The 23,251-nt window shown below is 41.7% G+C and overlaps 1 protein-coding gene across 1 annotated transcript in view; it reads right to left on the bottom strand.

Annotated features, from left to right (window-relative positions):
• Positions 1-12,769: 12,769 nt before the first annotated feature.
• vipr2 (vasoactive intestinal peptide receptor 2) overlaps positions 12,770-23,251 on the bottom strand; it is a 29,018-nt gene continuing 18,536 nt past the window's right edge. The window contains exons 5-13 of the mRNA XM_048267043.1: positions 20,723-20,820; positions 19,884-20,016; positions 19,445-19,595; positions 17,806-17,866; positions 17,436-17,505; positions 16,217-16,308; positions 15,533-15,671; positions 15,106-15,147; positions 12,770-14,421 (exon numbers count right to left, since the gene is read on the bottom strand). Coding sequence (XP_048123000.1) covers positions 14,248-14,421; positions 15,106-15,147; positions 15,533-15,671; positions 16,217-16,308; positions 17,436-17,505; positions 17,806-17,866; positions 19,445-19,595; positions 19,884-20,016; positions 20,723-20,820 — 960 coding nt within the window. The 3' untranslated portion in view covers positions 12,770-14,247. The remainder of the gene's footprint in view (positions 14,422-15,105; positions 15,148-15,532; positions 15,672-16,216; positions 16,309-17,435; positions 17,506-17,805; positions 17,867-19,444; positions 19,596-19,883; positions 20,017-20,722; positions 20,821-23,251) is intronic.

Below are 23,251 nucleotides of genomic sequence, written 5' to 3'. Positions count from 1 at the left end.
AAAACTGCTGTTGAAACGGGACAAAATGTGACTCTATCATGTGGTATTCCCGCTACTCAAGAGGTTCTGTGGTTTACTCAACAAGCACACCAACCTCCTGTCAAAATACTGCATTTAAAATATGAAGTCAAAGACAAACATCTGGTACTGCTGAGTGACTACACCAAAGAAGAGTATGAGGGGCGCCTGACACCTGTGGTCACTGTAGTCAATACACGCTCTGCTACTGAAGAACATCACAGAAGCTGATCTGCTGCTCTCCTGCTGCATTGATCAACTGCTACGTTTTGGAAACTGCACAAGACCGACATCTCCGGAGAGAATCTCTACAGGTACAGTACATCTGAATTGGTTTGTGTACACATAAATACTACTATTTTGCCAATATGAATGAAAAAGTATGAACGCAAGCTCAAGTGATTGAAATTAACCCCAGTCATATCACCAGTGTATTATCAGAGTGGTTCCCAAATTGTGTGGCAGGCCCCACCAATGGAGTTACAGCAAGGGGAGGTGTGGGTTAGAGCACATGTACTGATAAGGACAGGGCCTACCTTCTAGCCTATATGTTAACAGAATGGACGAGTACTTAACCTGTCATAAAACTGGATTTGATTTCTTTAAAACAAGAATTCTAATCTGGCTTGGGTGAACCCAGACAACCCTATTTGTTCTAATCGAATAAAACGTCAAAGGACAAAATATTTATGGATAAAAATTTAAGTTTAACCGAGTCTAACCCAACTCATTAAATTGATTTTCACTGTTCAAATGTAAAACCATTGTTAAAAAAACGTATACATAAAAAAAAACTCGAGTATTTCAATATTTGCCATGTGATGTTGAGGGGTAGCATGGCCCCACCCATATATCTCCTCTCAATTTCATCTCACTGAGATACTCTTAATGAAGTCAGTGAGTCTGAAGATTAGGAACCACTGTACTGCACTGGTTCCAGACAATCTGATGCATATATTTTCCAAAACAATTGCCTTTGGTCAAAACTTATATAAATTAGTCGAAAGTGTTGTGATGGGGAAAAAGTTAATTCCGTTTGCTGTTGGAATGGTCAAATGTTCTTAAATATATTCTGTTATCAAAGTTTGCTACATGAAGAGAATTTATCAAATTCTAAATCTGGGACATTTTTCCTTTCTGATTATTTTGTTTGCAATAGACCTCAAGACTTTTTAGTCCACTCCTCTCTGCAAGCCTGTGATATGGATTCCTCTCCTGTGTTTGGTTATTGTCTTCATGATCTTGTGCTTCTATGTGCTTTCAGCAAAGGGGTGGGTGGTTATGTAGCATCTATGGCTGCAATTCTATAGAGAGAAAATGGGGACTTCTCAGGGGCCTCCTTACAAGACTTGTTTTGTCTTTCCATTCTGACTGAGTTGAAGAATATATGAACCAATTCAATAATACACATGGTGAAATAGTTAGTTCCTTTTGTAACTCAAGGGCTCACACACAAAGGCTGTATCCTCCACCTCACCAGCTGAACTCTACCAATGACCAGTTTGGTGGTACAACTTTGTTTTGACAGTAAATGCACCAGTTTGTGTGTGTGTGTGTGTGTGTGTGTGTGTGTGTGCAACATACAGAGCACAAGACTTTGGAATCCACTCCTCTCTGCAAGCCTGTGATATGGATTCCTCTTCTGTGTTTGGTTCTTGTCTTCATGACCTTATGTATCTATGTGCTATCAGCAAAGGGGTGGGTGGATTTGTTTGAAGAATAAAATAACAAAACTAACAAACCCATTTCTAAGTTACAAAGGTGAAATATTTCTGATGCTGTTCAAAATGGATGTTTGGGATGACACTAATTGAAGTTACTTATTTACCTGTTCTGCTCTGGCATTTGGATGATGGCATGAATTTGAAGATACCGTTGAAACCTGCACATGTTCTTAAGAGCAATTCTATTTGGAGGTGTTGGTTCCTCATTTCCACATTCTCACCATTTTGTTTGTTTTCCTGATTTTTTTAGTTTAGTTTGAGTTCTCACAGTAAATCAGGACAGCGTAGCACAGTGCTCAAGAGGGAATAAAGCCAAATGATTGAGCTGAAAATGGGTGATGTTGATCCTATATAAGATTTAAATTGCTATAATGTTGCTGATGTTATAATTTTCATACTTTATATATTATTGATGCGTACTAAGCTTGATATGATTTTGTGACCATAATGGTGTCATAGGCCTAATGTAGAATGTATGGTGCGTGTTCCATAAGTGCCCCCAAACGGGACAGTACTTTCATTCACAGACTCAAGAAAAAAACGAAGCAGTGTTATAGGCCTTTGGCTAGTGATAAAGGATTTAATTATGTAATCCTATGCAAGCCTTTGTCTCGAAGATTTATCTTATCACTGAAGCCTATGCCAATACTTGGTTTACATGCAATTTTTTCAGTGAAACATATGAACATAAATTATAATGCTGTAGCCTATGGGGTCACCCAGGTGAAGCCTATTGCAGTTCGCCAGGTCTAGGCCTACAGTACTATACCTGCGTGCCGAGGTTATGAAGTCACCTGACTGCTAGACCTTATAAGGTGGAAAGTATCTTGCCGCACCCTGGTGGCTATAATAATTAACGCTAAAACGTATGGGATTCTCCAGTGATGTTTATATTAAACATTACATTGCTATTCAGATAAGACAGTTGACAGCCTACCGCTGAACTGAAATAATATATATATATATATATATATATATATATATATATATATATATATATATATGTATATATATATATATAATCACAATATGGCTTGGTAATATGGTAATATTATTTCGTTATGTACTATATTTATTTATTCATTTATTTACAAAAAGGGTCTATGAGATTTCATGTTGGGCTAGGCTATGTGCCCCTAACCCCGGTGGAATCGCTTGGTTTGTCATCCAATGTCAGTTGGTACTACTTATGACGTCTAATGGTTATCCTAGTTTGGCTAATATTGAGATCATTTAAGAAATGCTTGAGATAGTTTAGATCAGTTCAGTTTTTTATCTTTAGATGAGAATTATTCTAGTTTTGCTATTCAGATTCTGATTTAATTTCAATTTGTTGTGAAAGATCATCTGGTCGGTGACAGTTCCACTAGTTGGACACATTCCTAGGAAACATGTCTGCCTGCCCTGTTCAAGACCAGGGTGCCCTTTCTTGTACTAGCAGCTCAAATCTGCTGTTTGATGAGAAGTCTGCACCTAGTTCTCCTAAAATAGCTGAAGTGTGCTTTGGAGATGGAAGTGATGGTAAGGATAGCACAGAGTAGCTCTTCTTTATTGTGAAAATGCTTTGTTTCTAAACTAAATATAGGCCTCTATGGCACAGCTTTTATAAGTATGTTGACATAAACTATAGACTTTATATTAGACTTTAGTTAGTAATTCATTGCAGTATTTACAGATATGAAATCCTCCATGGGAGATAGTCTGGATGGCGAGGAGGAGGAAATCTGGAACTCCTCACACCTGTGAGTTTGAAACTGAGGGATTCTGTATTTAATTAAAAGCACATTGTTATCAAAAGTATATTCCAGTGTTAATATAAGTTCATATGACTATTGCTATGAATTATTTGGATTTGTAGGAACATAGACGAGAAAATACGCTTGGTGGACCTTCTGCACTGCAAGACTCGCCAGATGAAGATGAATGCAGATCTGCAGAATGCTCTTTACGCTCATGAGGACTCAAATGCTAATCTGGAATTGGAAAACAAATCTCTGAAAGATCAAATTAAAAGGTAGCCAGTGTACTTACATCAAAGATCTGAGTCAAATCGTGCAGACTTTGGAGGTACTGTTGTTCTCATCATCTTGGCTATTCAGATGTTGAATTATATTATATATTTGAAATATAAAAGTGATACACTTACTAAAGCAAACACCATCAATTGAAAGATTGATGTGTTTCTTTTGTGTGTAGCAAAAACTGCAGGAGACGAGATTGCAGCTCGCCAAAAGAGATTAAATAATTCACCAAGTAGGTGTTGACAGCTAACATGGCAATCATGATGATAGTTGTTCAGTAGATGAAGTTACATGCATGGTTAAATATAATGATATTCAGTCTCATCATGTTGTTTATATTTCAGAGAGACTGCATGATTGACAGTCAGAAAGCTTCCTTAATGGAGATCAACACAACTGGAGAAGTATAATTCACTGCTTTCCTTCAAATTGTCATTATTGTTCCTACAGTTTGCCTGTGTTTGTTTGTTTTTAAATCACACTGATGAAAACATCCAGGCTAATCCAAATTGTCGTCATTCTGTTCTGCCTCTCAGCAACTGAAAAGTAACATTAATGACCTGGAGAGCCAGTGGGAATTTGCAGTTGTGTATGTATCTTTTGCTGTTTTTCACATTAACATACTCTGGCCTCTACCTATTAATAAAAATAAGCTCAAATATCCTTATTTTGTGATCAGTACTGAAGGGGGAAGTTTCCTAAACCTGGACGGCTCTTTCTCCTTGGCCCCAGCGAGCCCTCTCTCTCTTGCCGAAGAGTTCAGCATGATTCCTGGATTGCTGGTGAGTTGTTAAAGAACTGCACATTCAACATACATTAATTCCGGAGGAAGTAGATGACATGACAGAATCTGAACAGAAGAACAGAAGCAGCAATAGTTTCATTGCCTGCAATTGGTCGGTCGCTGTGGATAAAAGCATTTTCTAAATACCAGTTAATTTTTTATCCTTAGGAGAGCATGGATGCACCTCAGAACCCAGACAATCCTGAGGATGAGATAGGAGACATTAGCCAGCAGGAGGTGGAAGTAGGTGTCACCTGTGAAAAAGTCAAGGAGGTGAAAACAGACCTGGCAGAACTCAAGGCCTTGGAGGTGGAGCGAGCACAGCAAAGCGAGAACAGGTACATTTTAGGGTCAGTGCAAACAGTGAGATTACATTGATTTATTTATATTTTATTGGCATTACATTTTATTCAAGAATATTGTCTTAATTTGGCATAGACATCTTCTGTATAGATCCCTGTTGTGGACATCCGTCTGAAACACTGTTCTGGAACATGTCCAAACTGTTCTGTCCGTATTGATGTTGTTCCTCTGTTTGTCTTTCCCTTGTCCATCTCCCCGTCTCCTGATTGAAGTGTCAGCTGGCTGGGTGAGGCCTGGGGGCACTTTAAAAGAGGGGCCTGGGTTGGTGCTGCTGTCGGACTGGGTGTTCTGCTGCCCCTGAGTCTCCTCAGTTTGGCCACACCCTCCTGCTCCACCATCCCCGCCTGGACTGTATGGATGTCCTGTGGACCACTGCCCGCCATATCGTCCAGACATACTGTGATGTTCAGCATTTTGCCATGCCACCCTTTTAACTGGATTTATTTTATTCATTTTCTACTGATATTTGATTGATCAATTGATAGCTTGACATGTTATTGATATTGGATTGGATTGATAGCTTGATTCACTCATTCACTCACTCACTCATTCACTCACTCACTCATCATTCATTGTTTAAGAATAGAGAGATGACTTACTACAGGCTGACATCACCCTTACTGAATGAGTGGCAATATTTCTTTGAGTGACAAAAACTGAAATAAAGGTTTGTTTTAAATTCACATGCATTGTCTTAATCAGTGTTTGATGATATGTTGTCTGTCTTTTCAAATATGTTAACATAAATATTTTAAACATCAGTGAACAATTTCTACACAATATTTTTATATGGTGAAGGACAAGATTGACCACAAGAGGACAGCATTTTTCAGTTTTTGACTGATGTCTCCATATTATTCATCCTGCTAGAAATGTAAGGTATTGACTATTCATACTCATAATCAGTATATATTATATGCAGTATACTGTTATATATGCTATGATATGCGAAGTCATACTCCTCACTATACCATAAAAGACCAGTCGTTCAACCCTAACCCAAAAACCGAATGACACTTAATGACGTCTTTGACTTGTTTATGACATGTTCATGAGTGTCATGTCACTCTTATGTCAATGCTGTCAAGTAAAGTGTAACCCTTTGTAATTATATCTGTGAGGTGGACAAGAAAAATAATGGACACCATTCTCTTTTGGGGGGCGGGGGGACAAGAAAATAACTCTCAGGTGAATGGAACACACAGAACACATTTTCCATCAGCTTTATCATCTCTATGAGTGTTTCTTCTGTGCTGGACTATGAGCGCAATTGTCTTGAGGTGCTCCATCATGGAACACAGGCCATTATGAGTAAACATTTGTCAAGCAAGACAAGAAATGATTGCAATCAGACGACTGTCCTCCATGACGCACACGGTAACTCTCAGTCTAATCCTGGCAGGCTCTGTGACTGAAACACTTCAAGGGATGGAGTGTTTTTCAGTTGATGACATACCTGGTCGAATAGTATTATGTGCTCTGAACTCAGCACTCATTAACTTTAGATCTGGAAAAGTAGAGAGACCAATAAACTGCGTCGGAAGCCTGAGAGGGTCTTAGTGTTGACAGGCAGACATCCAAATGACGTCTACCACACATACTGGAGGTAAGTTACTGTCCCCAAGCACAGCTGGATATTTCCCCACAGCACACTCTTTCCTCTCCTTTCAGAGATAACAGTAAGGGCTCTTGTCAAAACCCATGAGTGCCTTGTGTCGAGAGACCGCTGCTGCTGTGTCTGACCCTGTGTTCCGACACAGAATGGAGGCATAATTAGTTTGTTTGCTCAGCTATATTCTTTGCTCTTCTTGCCCAATCGGGTGCTTCCAAGTGCTCCGTAAATCAGCTGGTGAACAGACTGCAGTGGGGTGAGGGAAGTGGTGTGTTGATGTTTTTATATTCAATTAGACGGTGTTCAGTGTCAGTACCAGAGCTATGGACTCTGCCCTCGGTACAACATGACTGGGCTCATTCATGAGCGGACGGTCGAGAGTGATCATGTTCCTTCACACACACACACACACACACACACACCTCATGACCGTGCCCCATGACCATGCCCATGGAGAGGACAGGATCTGTCATGAGGACAGATATGGAGGTAAACAAAGTAAGTGCTCTAACCAGCTCATGTCAATGGGCCATTTAGGGTGAAGGGGCTAGAAGGGGAAGAAGCTGGATTTAACTGTATCTTTTTGGAAAAAAGTATGAGTATGTCTTTTTTTTAAATGTATTCCCTTTTTCACAGTGCTTCACAGGCACAGTGCTTCATATTTAATCCCTTCTTTCTTTCAACTCTATTTCTTCAATAAATTTCCTGTCTATTCTAATCAAAGAACACATGTCTGTCAAAGGTAAAATCTCAGCAGAAAGCGATACTAATACAGATCTCCTGTTTGGTGAAAGTCTAAGGTATTCATTATTTACGCTTTCTTGCAAAGTGTAAGGAGGCATAAAAGCATTGAACCTAGATGTAGAGCTGTGTGTGCTGCTGGTTAGATAGTGAGAGAGGCATTCTACTGGGGCGAAGCATGGTTTGGTAAAGAGATGAAACATTCAGTAGTGAAAGAGAGAATCACAAAGAGGCCTGGCAAGGGAGGAGAATCTGGATGGAGAATGGAGGGGGTGGTGGTTCAGATGACAGGGTAGATAGAGGAGGAGGGGGGGTCTCCAAGCCTGGCAGCTTTGCAGCTCACATTTCTCCCTTTCTCATGTCTCCAGCTTTTCGCCCTCACAGTCACACTGAGCGACATGAAAGGAGCTTTTCGATGACAGAACGAGATGCAGGCGGCGGACCTCTAGGGGGTCGCGGTGGCGAGGTTCTTTTTCACGGAAGCTCAGTTTGGTTTGGACGTGACCGGCAGGTTCGCATTCACATCTGTGCCCCATGTCTGGCCCCAGCCTCCAGGCCAAGCTGGCAGAGAGAGCTGAGGACACATCAGGCCCACCAGGCTGGGGGCTACATGGAGGATTTCCACTGATGAGATGGGAGTCTGCCCCCCTAGGTCAACCCTTCTAGTCAATCCTGGGTAGTGGCTGTGTCTGTCCTCACATCAAAACCTCACTGAGCAGCACAGTTCTGACAAAGAGACAAACTGAAGATTGGGGTTTTAGCACTTATCTTAAAGGGAACTGTGTGACTCCCTCAATACGTATAGCGATATTGTGTTAAAGAGCACAGTCTCTCCCAGCCACGAAATCAAGAGCAGGATTTTTCCTCTGATTCATGCCATTGAGGTATAGGAATTGGTAGGACTTGGTGAAAATCTCTCCAACAGTTTGTCACAAGCCACTGTGTGGATCTCAGATACATCTGGGGGTGACCGAGGAAACTCCGAGCTACTAGTCCTACCAGTGCTGAAGACGGCTCATTTAAAAGGAATATGAAGCAGAGTGTACTGGGGATGCACTCCACTCTCATTCAAACATTAGAACACATGTACGTGCAGCCCTGGTCACATTTGAGAGATACAAGATTGGCATGCATTTATTCAAAACAAAACCCGGAATAATATTACCACGGACAAATCTCGCCATTCCCATGGGAGCATTATAAATTGACAAAAAACAAAGGCTGTGCTTTAATTAGACCCTGACGCGTAGGAGTGAAACAGAGAGAAATATATCTGATCTTAATTGGCATGCCTGGAGCAACATTACTTTCTCCTCAATGACTCCAGTCGAGGGCAAAGCTCACTCTGAGGTGCCAATGTCGAAAAAACAAATCAAGTTAAGCACATTCTGATTATTGAAACACTAATTTTGATCTATTTCAAAAAAAGAGAGATGTAGAGTTTAGTGATAAATGATCTCAGTAATGCCTCTGAAAGAGACCCAGCACATCAGGAAAAGCAGAGACAGATATTTGGCGTCTATCCTATAGTACTGACGAAGGAGTCCATCTCTGGCACACATGTCCATTCAGGTGTCCTCATTTGCAGATTTGCATCATGGGCCACTGTTCCTCCAGTGTCTTCGGCCAGCCATCTGCTCACAGAGGTCTGTTTATGGCTTGACTGCTTTCCCTGACCCACCTACAAATGAACTTGACCAGGAACAAAGGAGAGATATAATTAAACGCCATGCATATGCCCTGCATGAATCTAACTTGCCATTCAAAAGACATGGATGGAACTTGGAATTATTCTTACAGTACATTCATGAATCCAATCTGGAAGAGCTGGGGGCGTACGGCACGATTTATTTTGTCCTTTCAGGTCTTCTGAAGTTTGTATTTTATTCACACGTCTGAAACCTGAATGAAGCAGGGCACTCCGACAAGTGCTGTCTAGAAGCATGTTTATGAAACGTCTATGGGGGTGAATGTTGTCCTGTTCTTATTTTCTATTTTTGTGTGGGTATTTTTGACTACCCTCTTGGGGGAGGGGGAGTGTGCGGGGAGGACAGTGTGAGCAGCGATTGCTCTCTCCCCCTCCTGGTTGGAACACTCATTATTCAAGGTGTGTAGAACTCCCATCTGCTGCCAGCGGGTCTGCTTTGGCCCAGTCCATCTGAGCCCGCCGGACCTCACACTTCGGCCCAAGGCACCCCAATCTCTCTCTCAGACACCAAACATGACAAAGTATTTTCTGAATCAAACAGGCAGGCAGCTTTTTTTAAAACTTTGCCAATGGAAGTCTATTTGTTTTTTCTGTCACAGCACCCACCAATGCAGTTTTTCTAACATTTCTCTTGGACAGTGAAACTGGCTCCTTTCTAATTGCCATTTTTCTCTTGGAAACTCACCTTGTATTGATTTCTCACCCTGACCCAGACAGCGAGGAGAAAGCCTCTGTTGCCTGTCAATAAAAGCAGATGGACTTGATGTTGCTCTCACAACAGCAATGATAGCAAACAGCACCCATTATCCTGCAGTCACCGCAGGCTCTATTGATCACACTGGCCCTAACATGAACTGAAAGGCAGCGTGCTGTGAGTGGTAGGGCTTTAATGACCGTATTAGAGGAAGTGCTCGTTGCGATGTGCCAGCATGAGCAGGCTCTCTCTAAGTGAGGACTGCCAGGCGAAGTCACTCAGAACGGAGGTGATTCAGTTTCCATTGTCCTCCGCTGTGAATTGATAAGTAACAACAAACTGAAGACCTGGTCATTTTAGTGCTGGAGAAATGCATACAGGATGGTAAAACTCTGTAGGTACACCTGCCGTCACTCATTTGGACAATGCATATACATAGAAAAATAAAGAAATATACAAAAGGGAAAAGACACAATTAACAAAACTGAAATAGGGTCAAAGGGATTAAACTAGATGCAGCAATCCATGAAGCGGAGAAGGTCTGCATGTGTGTATGTATGTCTGGGGGTGGGGGTGTATCCTGCATAAGGTGCCACCACATCAAGTCCCCTGAGCCTCATCCCTCACCACACTCTCTCTCTTTCTCCTTCACTCACCTGCTCTTCCTCTCTGCCTGAATGACCACCCCTCGCTGTGTCACAGACGCCCTCACAGACGCCCTCCCTGTTCTCTCACCCCGTCACACAAGACAACTCCTGTCACGCCGAGGTACAAGTGCATCAGCCCAGACCCCCACACTCCTCCACATGGTGTCAACAACTTTAAAATGGGAGCAGAGGTTAAAAGTATCAGTCAGAGTCACTGAAGACTTTCTGCCACTATAGTCTCTGAACACAGCATCAGCCTTCTGCTCACACCAAACATTTCAAATGAAACACAGGTAAGGCTATTCCAACCTGACAGTCAACAAAGTTTTTTTTTCTCCAAGCCTCAAACTTTCATTTTTATTAGGCCTACCCCTCAGTTTAAGACTGATTTCTGGACCTCTTTGTGGATGTGACACTTTGTTAAGGAAAGGAAATCACATTTCACAAAAAAAGGAAACAAGGTCAAATTAATTTTGATTTGTTTGTCTGATTTGGAACATTCTCCACCCTATAAAGCAAATTGCGGTTAAATGTGATCATTTAGTCATACATTTTTTGTAGGCCTCTATAATATTTTCAGGATAGGTCAAATCCAGAGAATCTCCCTCTATACAGTGCTCTTTTCAGACAAAGCTTGACAAAAATGATGAAATTACTGACACAAACCTTTCTGTTAATCTTTTAACTGGTATATTCAGGAACTGTCAGACATATTGTTGCCTGTGCCAAGGAAGGAAATTATTCAAAGAGCATAAAGCTGGCCATCTGTCTCTCATTCTCATACACATGGTCAAGGGCAGTCCTGACGCATCTGTCAGCTCAGGTTAGCGTTAGCGGTCCCCTAGCATCTCTTCAATCAGCTCAGGGCCTGAGGGGGGAAAGTTAGCAGCTAATTAAAAAGAAGTGCAGCATTTAGCCACGTTCAGTTAATGAATATATACAACTAGATAAACTTTGTCTACCATGTGACATCACAGAGTGAGTCATGCGGACCCCTGGTCTACTGAACATTAAGTCCAAAACTGAACTCAGCCAAAGACATTGGCAAAAATACAGAAAGGAGACAAGGTGCTGTACTGGTCCCAAATCTCATCTCACAGTCTTGTAGGACCCATTGCTTACATTCAAGTCAGGTAGCCCTTGCAGGTGGACACTGTAAAAACAGACAGTATTGTCAGGAGTGTGTGTGTTTTCCCAGCACACAAGTAAACAACCATCAGCAGGGATGTTGCGTGCACGCGAGCAGAAATTTACCTGCACTATTTATAAGGTGGAGCATCAAAGCAGCAGGGGAATTAACAGGCTTGAAACCTCCTGACATGAGTCCCTTAGTTTACTCTGTCGCTTAAAACCCCCCTGCCCGGCTGCACTGCCACTCTGAAGTACAAAGGAAGCATTGGGCAAAGCCATTCTCTGCCAAGAGACTTTCGTAAGCCTTCTTCTATGCCAGGTAGAATCCTTTTCCACAATCTGGGATGACATAAGGTCGTCGTCTGCTACTTGGTCTGAGAATAAAAGGGCCATAGTGAAGCACATCAAAGAAGTTTTCAATGCCCTGGGTACTGAAAGGGCAGCTGTTGCAGAGTTAAGCCATCACAATAGACCCTGACTGTCCTAAGGTTGCCACCCGGACAGCTGAAAGAGCCAACTGCCATCAGAAGAAAGCCCCTTCATTCTGTGACAAGACATTTATACAGCATAGAAAAACAAAATAGGTTGTATTTTTTGTAGTTCATGTTGAGGCTTGTTGGTCAAAAAAGAGAACTGCTTAACTGCCACATGCAACTTGTGTTTGCTGGCCAGACAGAATCTGTGTGGTGATATCACGCAGTGATCCGCACTCTCAAGCAGTCAAGTCTGATGATAGATACAGAATGATATCTGAACTGTTTATTTTCTTATCATATCAGGGTATTAAGGTTGGTAAGCCTTCAAATATCCTGTATTCATAGTTAGAGAGCTGAAACTTTTTTTACTCTACTGAAGCACTGGCACATTGCCATGTGGTATTTTCTTCACGGAGACAGCAAGTAAAGCACATTGTCAAGAATAGAAGTATGCAAAAAGCTGAAAAATTATACACAGTAGTGCATGCGACAAAGCTGTGTGCATACTGTGCAGATGATACTGACTGGCATTAAATATGTTGGTTTGATTTGCGACACATAGACCATATTTGATCAGCCAACCTTCCAAAGGACAACTTCTGACAAGAACGCAGCCTTAAAACTTTCCCCATCTTCATTTCACTGACTGACTGATATCCAAGCCCTTCCTCATGCTGAATAAAATCCCAAACTGAACATTTCAAAAATGCTGACATATTAAAAAAAATATGCATAATGACAAACTGGCTTTTGAAGAGGATACAGGTCTCTTTCTAAGCCTGAGATTTTGTCACTGTATCAGTATCAGAAAAATACATTTGGTTTTGAGACCAAACAGACACAAAATAAATACATAATGAATCAACTTTTATTTCATGGTTTCCCTTTGTCTTTTTGCTAATATTAAAAAAAAAACATTATATGGCACAAAGATTCATTTAGATGATATTAAGACTGAACTTCATAACACTGTAACAAATAAACAATGCCAGAACTCCATGTTCCATGTAAAAGACCTTAGAGAAATAAACAAGCCTCCTAGACAAGAACATTTCCTACTGTATATACAACTCTGTACACACAATTACAATAATATATTTTCTACAGTATATCCATCCTGTTTAATTAGAACAAAAAAATACACATGTACAAAAAAATGAAAAATACAATCACATGCTGTGAAACATTATCATCGACTAATGACATTCATTCTGTGCCCTCCATGAAGTCTTTTCCCATGAACACTGAGTTTACAACAGCAACAAAATAGAGAGCAGAATTTGAAGTTAAACCTTAGCATGGCTTGCATTTTCAGTACACCTTTGAATAAAGGTCTACTCATATTGTGCTTTAATGTGGCATTTAGAAATTAAATCCACCAGAGTAGTAGAAACTCATAAAAACACCAGCTTGTTTTTTTTTGTAAGGAAAGGGGGCAAATTAGATAATAATGTAATGCTGATATATTGGAGAAAGAACTTGTTAAATTTGCAGCGCTATCACTAACACTGTTAATGTATTTCTAATGATGACTCTGTAATGGTGTTTACAAACAAGACCACACCTCAACAAAATCTGAACAGAAGGGGCTCTCAGCATAACATAAAGGCATCACCTACACCACAATGCATTGTGTTAAATACTTTAGAGAAGTGTAGAATCATCACAAACACAGCAAGAATGTCATGGACCAGGCCCATGTCAAATATGTACAATATAATGGGCCTATATATATATATATATATATAACTGTTGACCTGTGGTGTTACATATATGTCAGTGTGTACAGTATAAGATGCATGAAATGTCTTCATCACCACATTTGTTTTCTTTACATTCAGATGTGTGAGTGAGCAATAAATGCCTTGCCCTTTTATTGTCAGACGCCCTTTCTTTAAGATTATCAGCACACTTGAATACCGTGGACTATTAACCCTAGTAAATGAGCTGCCTTGTCCCCTGTGTGACTTTTGTCTTTGATTTGAGCATATATCTGTGATATACAATGACGCAAACTTAATTTGAACCTAAATGCCACCAAGCATCAAGCCAGTATCAAAGAGGTACTAAAATAACCATATTAATCAGATCATCAAGCTTCAAGCACAAAGCTACTGTGACAAATACCACAGCAGTTGTGATGTAAAAGTTTGACATTTAAGCATGACCCAGAAGACAACGTTAAGACCAAATTCTGGGATTTGAAAATGAAAACCAAATTAATAGCACAAGAAGGACTTCACACTTTAGTCGGTTGTACCCCCCAGTAGAAAGGTCAGAGTCAAATCTCCAGGAGATGTCCGTCCCACTGATCCCCAAAAGTCCGGGTCACACCACGGTGGTCTCCGTCTGCAGGAAGGACTGAGCCCGGGTGTTGCGGCGGAACTGCAACACGTTGTCCATGCCGTTGCGGGAGATGGATGAGCTGTGCTGACGGTAGTCCTGGCCAACATAGCGCTTAAGGCACACGCTTCGCCACTTCCGCTTCACCTCGCTCTGGACCTGGGGCACGTGGACAGTAGGATACAAAACTCAAGAGTTGCCTGCAATGCTCAGCACTGTAGCCATGTCCTCCAGTTAGAATATAATGTGTTCAGATTTTATTCGGCCCTGAAGCAGATGGGCATTTCTGTATAATGAAGGTCCACAGGCAACACAAAGAGCCTGTCAACTGATCTGGGGTCAACTCTGAGGATGACTGCTCTGAAGAATTGGAGCTAGTATTGTTAGTTTCATTGCAACATTTAATGGCTTTTAACACTATGCACTGTTTTAAACTACATTTTAATCATCCATTCCTCATGTAACTGACATATTAAATCCAGTTATGGAGTTATGGAGCAGTGACGGAATGCTTATTATGTATGCTCACTTGGCATCTAGTTCTTTTGCTGTTGCTATGGGAACCCAGCAAACACAATTTAGCATGTACAATCATTGCATTAGCATTTCAATAGTTTTAAAATATTTATATTGTGACAAGTTCCTGGATGAAGTATCCTGACTTATGAGTGTATGGGTGTTAATTTCTAAATATAAACATGCCAATCCTGTGCTTTTAAAGGACTGAAGGTATTGTAATCGGGTCTGTCTGTCTGTTTGTCTGCCTGTCTGTATCTGTCTGTCTGTAGCCTAAGTCGAAATGTATGATGGCATAAAAGGAGCCTGGGTGGAGGAAGGGCTTACCTCACTGTTCAAAAAGCAGTACAGGGTGGCAACAACAAGGCCCTAGAGATAACAAAATAATTTATTACATTCATTCACAACAGAAGGATGACTGGATCTGGAAGATAAGAGTTTTTGTGAAGTTCATATTTACAAGTAGCCTAAGTGCATTCTTTTGCACACTCATTTCTAAGGGCTCTTCTTGGATCAGTTCAGTCATGCTGGTGGATATGGTTGGTAAGTAAGAGAGGGTCTCACATACTCCAATCCAATCATTAAAAGCCAAAGAGGGTTCAGAGGACTTGACTTACGTGGTAACACAGTAATGCTCCCAGATTCTCTGTAGCCTAATCTTTCTTTTTTGGGACTGAGTGCTGATAACATCTTCTCACAACACACCACTCTGAAGTTTACTGCTAGGTGCAAGATTAGCAAGCTTTATCCTTACCTGAAATGATCCGACGCACAAGTCAAAGAATATTTTGTATTTTTCTATGGCTTCACTGTTCTTCTCCATGATGTACACAAACACTATGTAATGTACTCCAAATAAGGGAATCAACAAAAGTGTTGATTTTGCCAGCCTCCTGAGCAAAAAAAAAGATAATACAACAATGTAGACAGACTGCATGTTGCATGATGGATATTGAACCAGAACTTAATGTAAAAAATAAGTCGAAATACATAAATATCCAAGATTGACTAATTGCCCAATCAAGCAGTAACAAAAGGTGTAGAAGTAACATTTTCACTGTGTGAAATTACCCCATCTCATTTACTCTGCAAGAGCACAGAGAACAATAAACCAGATTGCAAGCACTCAAGCTGTTTAGATTAATAGTTTTCAAAGAACAGCACGCTCCCTCTGTCTAAGTCTGAATACATTCCTACCCATTTTGAGGCTTCCATGTCAATGAAACATAGACAAAAAATCATTTGGGAAATAGATCAGCCTAGAAACCAAAGTGCTCCATATGAATCAATGAATGACAACTGGCAGTTTCAGCTCTAGACTTTTGGCAGTTTCAGTTCATATAAGGGCACTCTGCACTAACTTCTATTGTTTAATAGCATGTCTGCGTGTTGTGTCAGTTTAGCACTATAATCAGACATGTAAATGTGAGGGACTAACTTGTACTGAGACTGATCAGTTCCTCCAACATCTGGGCATCTCAGCTTCTGCACCAAGATCCGTATGATGCTGATGAAGAGGATAAAATTGATCTAATAAAAGGAGAAAAAAGCACCATGTTTATCACAATATGTATCATTATTTTCCACAGGTGTCATAATACATACGCATAAATATATATTCCTGTAAACATACAAACAATTGGTTGCTGCTTTCATACTCTTTAAAAGCACTCCCTGCAGTTTGCACTATGATAGGGTTCAATCACACCATTATGTGTCTTGACTTTATCTGAATGGATTGATGCTCTGCTTTGTATCACGATCACTGTTAAAGCTTCTGAGAAGGCTGGCGGGTCAAATGCAGGCGTAGGCATTAATTAAAGCTCGGGGAGATAACGGAAAACAGAGCGTCAGCTCGGAGGCTTTTTGTGGGGCAACACGGAGAGTCTCTCTCTAAAGTGGCCCACATGGAGCTCAGCTTGACACATACCCACCCACACACCTGCATTTATCTATTGTTGTCTCATTTCTGAAAACACTATGAGCGTGGGGATGTGATCAACTGCACTTCTGACACTACTTTCATAGAGACCGTCTATTTGTGGGGTTGGGGGGGGCGAAGCTCATGTCAGTGGACAAGTGCTGAAGTGTTAAGCCCATTAACAGAAACCCGAAAATGCAGGTTTGGGGTGCAAACAACCAGTGGTGGAAAAAATGACAACCACTTAGTGAAAGTAGAGATACACTTAGCTCCAGTAGAAGTCCTCCTTTTACATTTCCACTTGTGGAAACCTTTCCCAGTCTCATAATGCCTTACAGTTGAAATGTCCACATAGGCATTCATTGGACCTCAGGACTGGTCTTGTTGACAGAAATAACTAAAAACAAATTATCCATCCATCCTCCAAACTTTACCGACCAAATCAAGATGTTCCCTTTTGTGTTTGATAGTGCCCATACAGTATGCAATGGCTAGTTATGGTAACATCAATATTGTGAGTACTGTATATCAACAGCAATCGATCACTTGACAAAAAAAAACCTAAAAGATGAATTCACCTGCCCAAAAATGTAGTGGAGTAAAAGTAAAACTGTTCTGGTAAAAGGTTTATGCAAGTAATGATAAACAGACATAGCACTCATTCCTCACACGAGGCATTCTGTTTAACAGTTTTGAGATTGGGGGACATAAACAAGGAGATATGGAGCACACTTACTATAACAGACGCCATAATGGGCCAGTTGATCACCCTCCAAGGGATGACTGAGTCATTCCATTCCCAGCACCTAACAGAAGGGGAAAATATGTCCAATATGAGAATAATCCTTTGTTCTTTCACATTGCTTGATTTTTGTTTGAGAAGTGTCTGTCAAGGGAGTACACTGTCTCTAGGACTTGCTGACACATTGGATCAGAGTGTCGAATAATACAACATCCTAGATGATCACAAGAATGGTATGCATCATGCAATACATGGATCAAAGCAGAACAACTGTCCAACAAGATTTGTTCTCCCTTTGTCTGTTCCCTGGAGTACAAACTAGCAGCAAAATATGATGGCATAAATGCTGTGCTCAGATGCTCACCCTGTGTCCTCCAGGTAAACTCTGCTGATGATCCATGCTATCACAAACACTGTGGGGAACCCTGAGGAGAAGAGCACCACATCAGAGAGATGACCCATCAACATACTGAGAAACAATGACACCATTACAGCAGAGGTTGTGATATCAGCAACAATCCCGCCATCGCAGAGAGCGGCATATCTCTTGTTTGCTAAATTTCAATGAAGAGCAAATGACTTCCTGCCCAGGCTCCTGAATAAAACATTTTAAGGATTTAAGTGAGTGTGGACTTTTTTTGATCTTAGATTACTTTCTGTATATTGGCTTTCTACACTACTTGCAGCCAAAGCTCCTACAAACTAAAACTAAAAAACTCGCCACTTTTTGCTCCATTTTTGAAAATGTCATGGCAAAACTGATTTAGTTAACATTGAGAAAGTCCTCTGTACATCCCAACTAGAGAACTGTAATGGCACAGATAAGGGTGAGGTATGAAGTGGTTGGTTTAGCAGAGCGCTTCCTGAATGATGAAGTTGTCCAATACAGTGTCCAATTCATAGAAGTAAACTGTGATCATTTAAAGGATGGCTGTGAACACACACACACACACACACACACACACACACACACACACACACACACACACACACACACACACACACACAGCTTTAAATAAAAACTGGCCCTTAAGTGTCGTCAAAAATAAACCTGGTGGGAAAACTGAGACAACTAAATGAGCGAGTCTTTTTATTATCACTGTCACCATGAAAGGGAATCTTAACGAGGTGTTGATTTGATGCTCCTGGTGAGCCAAAGTCCACGCGAGCCACAGCAACTCCAATAGAAGCACTAGGAGAGCATCCAAGACCCTCATTTCTCTCTTCCTCTGGGAAAAGTTTTTTTTCCAGGTTAGATCGACAGGGGAAATGCCCCAGTGTAAAAGTAAGTGGTTGCACGGTACATGGAAACAACGAGGATGAGAGCTGTGTGTTTCTTGTGTTCTCCTAAAGGACAACAATTCCCCAGTGTGGAGTGTAAAGCAGAATGTTATGCAGATAGCTCTGGCTTTGTAGAGTGATTAAATCTTAAGTTGAAAAGACAGGGACACTAAGAGAGAGAGAGAAGTTTGTATTTGTGTGTGTGTGTGTGTGTGTGTGTGTGTGTGTGTGTGTGTGTGTGTGTGTGTGTGTGTGTGTGTGTACAACCAACAAAAGCCGCATTTGATTAATGCCATTTGATTGTTGCTCCTATCAGGATGAAAGAGAGAGAATGTGGAGGGATAGCCATCAGGGTGTGCTTCACAGCACTGGTAAACTTTCTTTCATCTACACATCCAACGAGGTTAAAAGTCAATGCAAAACCTTTCCTGACAGGTTGCGTTGCCAAGTACTGATCTTGAGTGCTCTAATGACTGTAAGTGCTTTCAGTTGAGAGGTGAGGGGTTCAAAAAAAAATACATACTAAAGACGGGAAACAGATTCATGGCACATTCAGGAGCAGTCGCTCAGAGGAAGTGAAAGGAGTACTTTAGGAGATACAGCTCTGTGTTCCAGGCACAGGCCCAAAAACCTCTCCACCACATCCCATCTAACGCTCGTCACTGAGGACACAGCTCTTGGATGGATTGGCTGGAAGTAAAAGTGATTTGGGCCAGACCTACCCCATCCAATGAGGAGATAGACGATGAAGTGTCTGTTCTCGGAGAAGATGACCATGAGCAGGGTGTGAAGGTACAAGCCCTCCACCAGCAGCCAGAAGAAATTGGCCATTACGAAGTAATGGAAAAACACCAAGCTCACCTTGCACCCAATCTGCACAGATAATGGGGAAAGGGAGAGATGGGGCTGACTTGAGTCCTATCAACACACTGACAACTCATGTAAATCCTTACTACTGAGCGCTACATACTCAATACAATGTTTCACCTAGAGAGAGGGAGATAAAGAGAGAGCGAGAGAGAGAGAGAGGAGGGAGAGAGAGAGAGAGAGAGAGAGAGAGAGAGAGAGGAAGAGAGAGAATATCTGCTCCATGACCACCATGATCTGATTTTGTAACAGAGGCATGTGTAGTTGTTGCCTCTGCGGGTGTTGGGGACTTACAAAGGATGGTTGCTCTGAGCAGTTCTCGTCTTCTGTAAACAAAATGGTATCCTTGGTCAGCACTGCTATGGCTCTCAGAATGAAGGAGAGGAAGAGGTTCAGATGGATGTAGTTCCTTGTGCAGTGGAGCTTTCTATAGACACACACACACACACACACACACACACACACACACACATACTGTATGATGCGATCTGAGAAAACCCTTCACATGGTGCAATTTTACCAACTTATGATTCTGATACCATCCTAGCAACATCCAAGATTTTTGGAGGATGGTATCCTGGATTTTGCTAGGAGACCGAGTACAGAATGTTGCTAGGATGGTATCAGAATCTTAAATTGGCACCATGTGAGGGGTTTTCCTAGATAGCATCACATATTTACAAACACACAGAACAACACACACACACACAGACAACCACTCATCCACAAAACATAATCATCTTGTTAATGAAAAATCCCCACACCATCTCAACCAAACAATCCTATTCTGGAGCTGCAGAGCAAAATTAATGAAATACATCATTCATCAAAACGGTTTGTTCATTTATGTGAACCCTACTGTAGCAGTGCCTGGCGAGATAAATATTATCAAAACAAGATAGTGATGTTTAATTCACTGTCACCAAGGATAAATAGTGGTGGGATGTGTGGGATATCCAAAAATACCAACAGGCACAGCAAGGCCAAGTATTTAATGATCGCCATTAATATCTGTCAAAGGCTCTTTTACTGTAACACTCCACAATGTGTCTGTGTTTATGTGTGTGTGTGTGTGTGTGTGTGTGTGTGTGTGTGTGTGTGTACAGAAACCATCTTCTTGTCACCATTCTCACCGGAACAGACACAGGATGGCGCTGCCAGTGATGAGGGCGATGAGGGAGAGGCTGTGGCCCAGCGTGTAGAGCGTCTTCACCACCACATAAAACACCAGCTGCGCACATGCAAGGGACACAGAGCAGAGGCCATCACCGAGCACTCCCAATAGGAGCCCCAGAGCTCACATTCACATCTAGCCATTTACACATGCTGCTTTTAAATGAAAGCGTCCAATAGGCAGATTACGTCTCGGGATTTGTGCTTATAATAGGTCAGTTAACAACCTTGAAGGGTCTGACTGCATACTTGTGTCACAGTAACTTAATGCCTCTACATATAGTATGCACATATACAGTAATGGTATCCTCTGGTTATTTTCTACTGAATTTCTCATGCTTTATTCAGAGGATGATCTACGGCTGTGAGGAAACCTATCTGATGGAGAGGCAACGTTAGGCCACACTTTAGTGCACATTTATTATCTCTCTCCCCAGTTTTATATAACTCATCAATCAAGCACAGCCCTTAAACAGTTTGTTGTAAATAAACACACACACATGCACACATAGCTGTGTCTTAGCTAAAAGTCCCATAGACAGAGCTAAGCCTCTTCTGCGTAGCCAGATAACAATCTCTGAGCGACACTTGTGAAAAATTCCTCTCCTTACAGCAGGAATGAAGGAGAGTGGAGAGGGGGGGGCCGCAAGGGTTGTGTGTCTCTGTGTGTGAGTGTGTGTGTGTGTGTGTGTGTGTGGTGTGTGATGAAGCTGAGAAATGTGCATCCTTCATAAACAGCATTCTTTACCCCTGAGACCAAACCTGGCACGGCCGTGCGCCGGACAAATCCAGGGCCGCATGCTTCGAGCTCTGCCTCAGCTAAAGAGCGCAGCGCCTGACCGAGCCATTTGGCCGTCCAGCTGGGCGGACTCCAGATGGACATTTATTTGAATGTTGTTTCTCAGTGTGTGTGTGTGTGCGGATTTGTTACTCTGTGATACGTCTGTGATGCTTTCCAGACATCAAATGTTATGCCAAGAGCTGTAGGTGTCAGCTTGGGAGAGTTCTGAGAGAAGCAGATATTTGAGGCCCGATGGACCAATCTCATAAACATAGTAGCCAAAGGGCTCCCTTTCTTATGAGCTTTGAGGTATTGGTATTTAGATGTAATATACCACAATCTACATTTAGAATCTTCATCTACAAAAACTGTCTTTTCCGACCAGACAAAAACACATTTCTCATTACCACATCTGTGCCGTCCACGAAGGCATTAATAACGGCCTAAAAGAATGCTTCATATTTGACACAGAGCAAGACTTAAGGAAAATATAAAGCCGTGCTAACTGATGGAGATTTCAAACACGTATCATGGCTGTACTGTATGTCATTTTCAGGTTCACCCAACAACACATCAGCATAAGACAGAAGCCAGCGCCCATCCCCCCACACACCAATTTAACAGACAGGAAGGATTGGAGGGGAAGAAGAATCATTTCCTTTTCCAGACACACACTTATACACTGGCAGACAAGTATACGTGGAGCCTCTTTGGAATGTGCTTTCAGGGATGCCCATGGAAAGTACCTGGAGAGCCTCACAGACCACAGAAGGTGACATTAAAACTGTTCTTAGAACAGTGGGCATTCAGCCGAGCCCTATTAAAAATCAAAGAAATGTAGTCATATTCTGACAAATTCATCAGCTGCTATACATCACGTTGGGTCATGTCCTGCTCAGTTTATAGTGCGAGGGCGGGCTGACCAAAACACTTTGGTGAACGCATTTCCTCCAAACCTAAGCAGCTGTAGTTTGACAGTAAACAGTACATCACCTGCTTCTCATAGGCATGTCTCCAAAGCTCAGATTCATACCACACATACTGAAACATGAGACCTCTTCTTTCAGACTCACAACACCCCAGACACACACACACACACACACACACACACACACCACACACACACACACACACACACACACACACACACACACACACACACACACACACACAATCACAGCTTCAAATAAAAAATATGTCTCTTAACTGTTGTCAAATAAACCTAGTGGGAGTAAAATTGAGACATCTGAATATTTATTAACACAAGCAAGCCAACACACACTGAGCTGTTTTTTGCGATGTTACAAAAGCATTAGTCATAGAACTCATCTTCCTTTATATGACTTCAATAAACTGCATAGTGCCCCTCTTCTGACCTGAAAGCTCATAACTCACGCTTCCTTAAAAGACCCTGGATTTTGTCACATAAAATAAATACAGCAAGGTTATATTATCAAAGTCTAGACTCATCCGTCCCCGGGCCCAGAAACACTGTCGACAAAGCAGGCAGGTCCTCACACAGTCAAACTCAGAGGTGGACGCAGTCGTGAAAAAGCAGGTTTCTGACCAGTCCGGTCCAATGCAAGGTCAGCCCACACAGACAAGTCCCCCGGGAGGGGAATTTTGTGTCATCATCACCACTAATTCAAAGAGACAATTCCCGAACAGGCTTTTGTCGGGAATGACCTCAGCTACTGTTCGCCTTTCC

The sequence above is a fragment of the Alosa alosa genome, chromosome 16, assembly GCF_017589495.1.
Source record: "Alosa alosa isolate M-15738 ecotype Scorff River chromosome 16, AALO_Geno_1.1, whole genome shotgun sequence".
NCBI lineage: Eukaryota > Metazoa > Chordata > Actinopteri > Clupeiformes > Clupeidae > Alosa > Alosa alosa.
The sequence above is the reverse complement of the archived record's forward strand: the minus strand, read 5'-3'. Positions and strand labels throughout refer to the sequence as shown.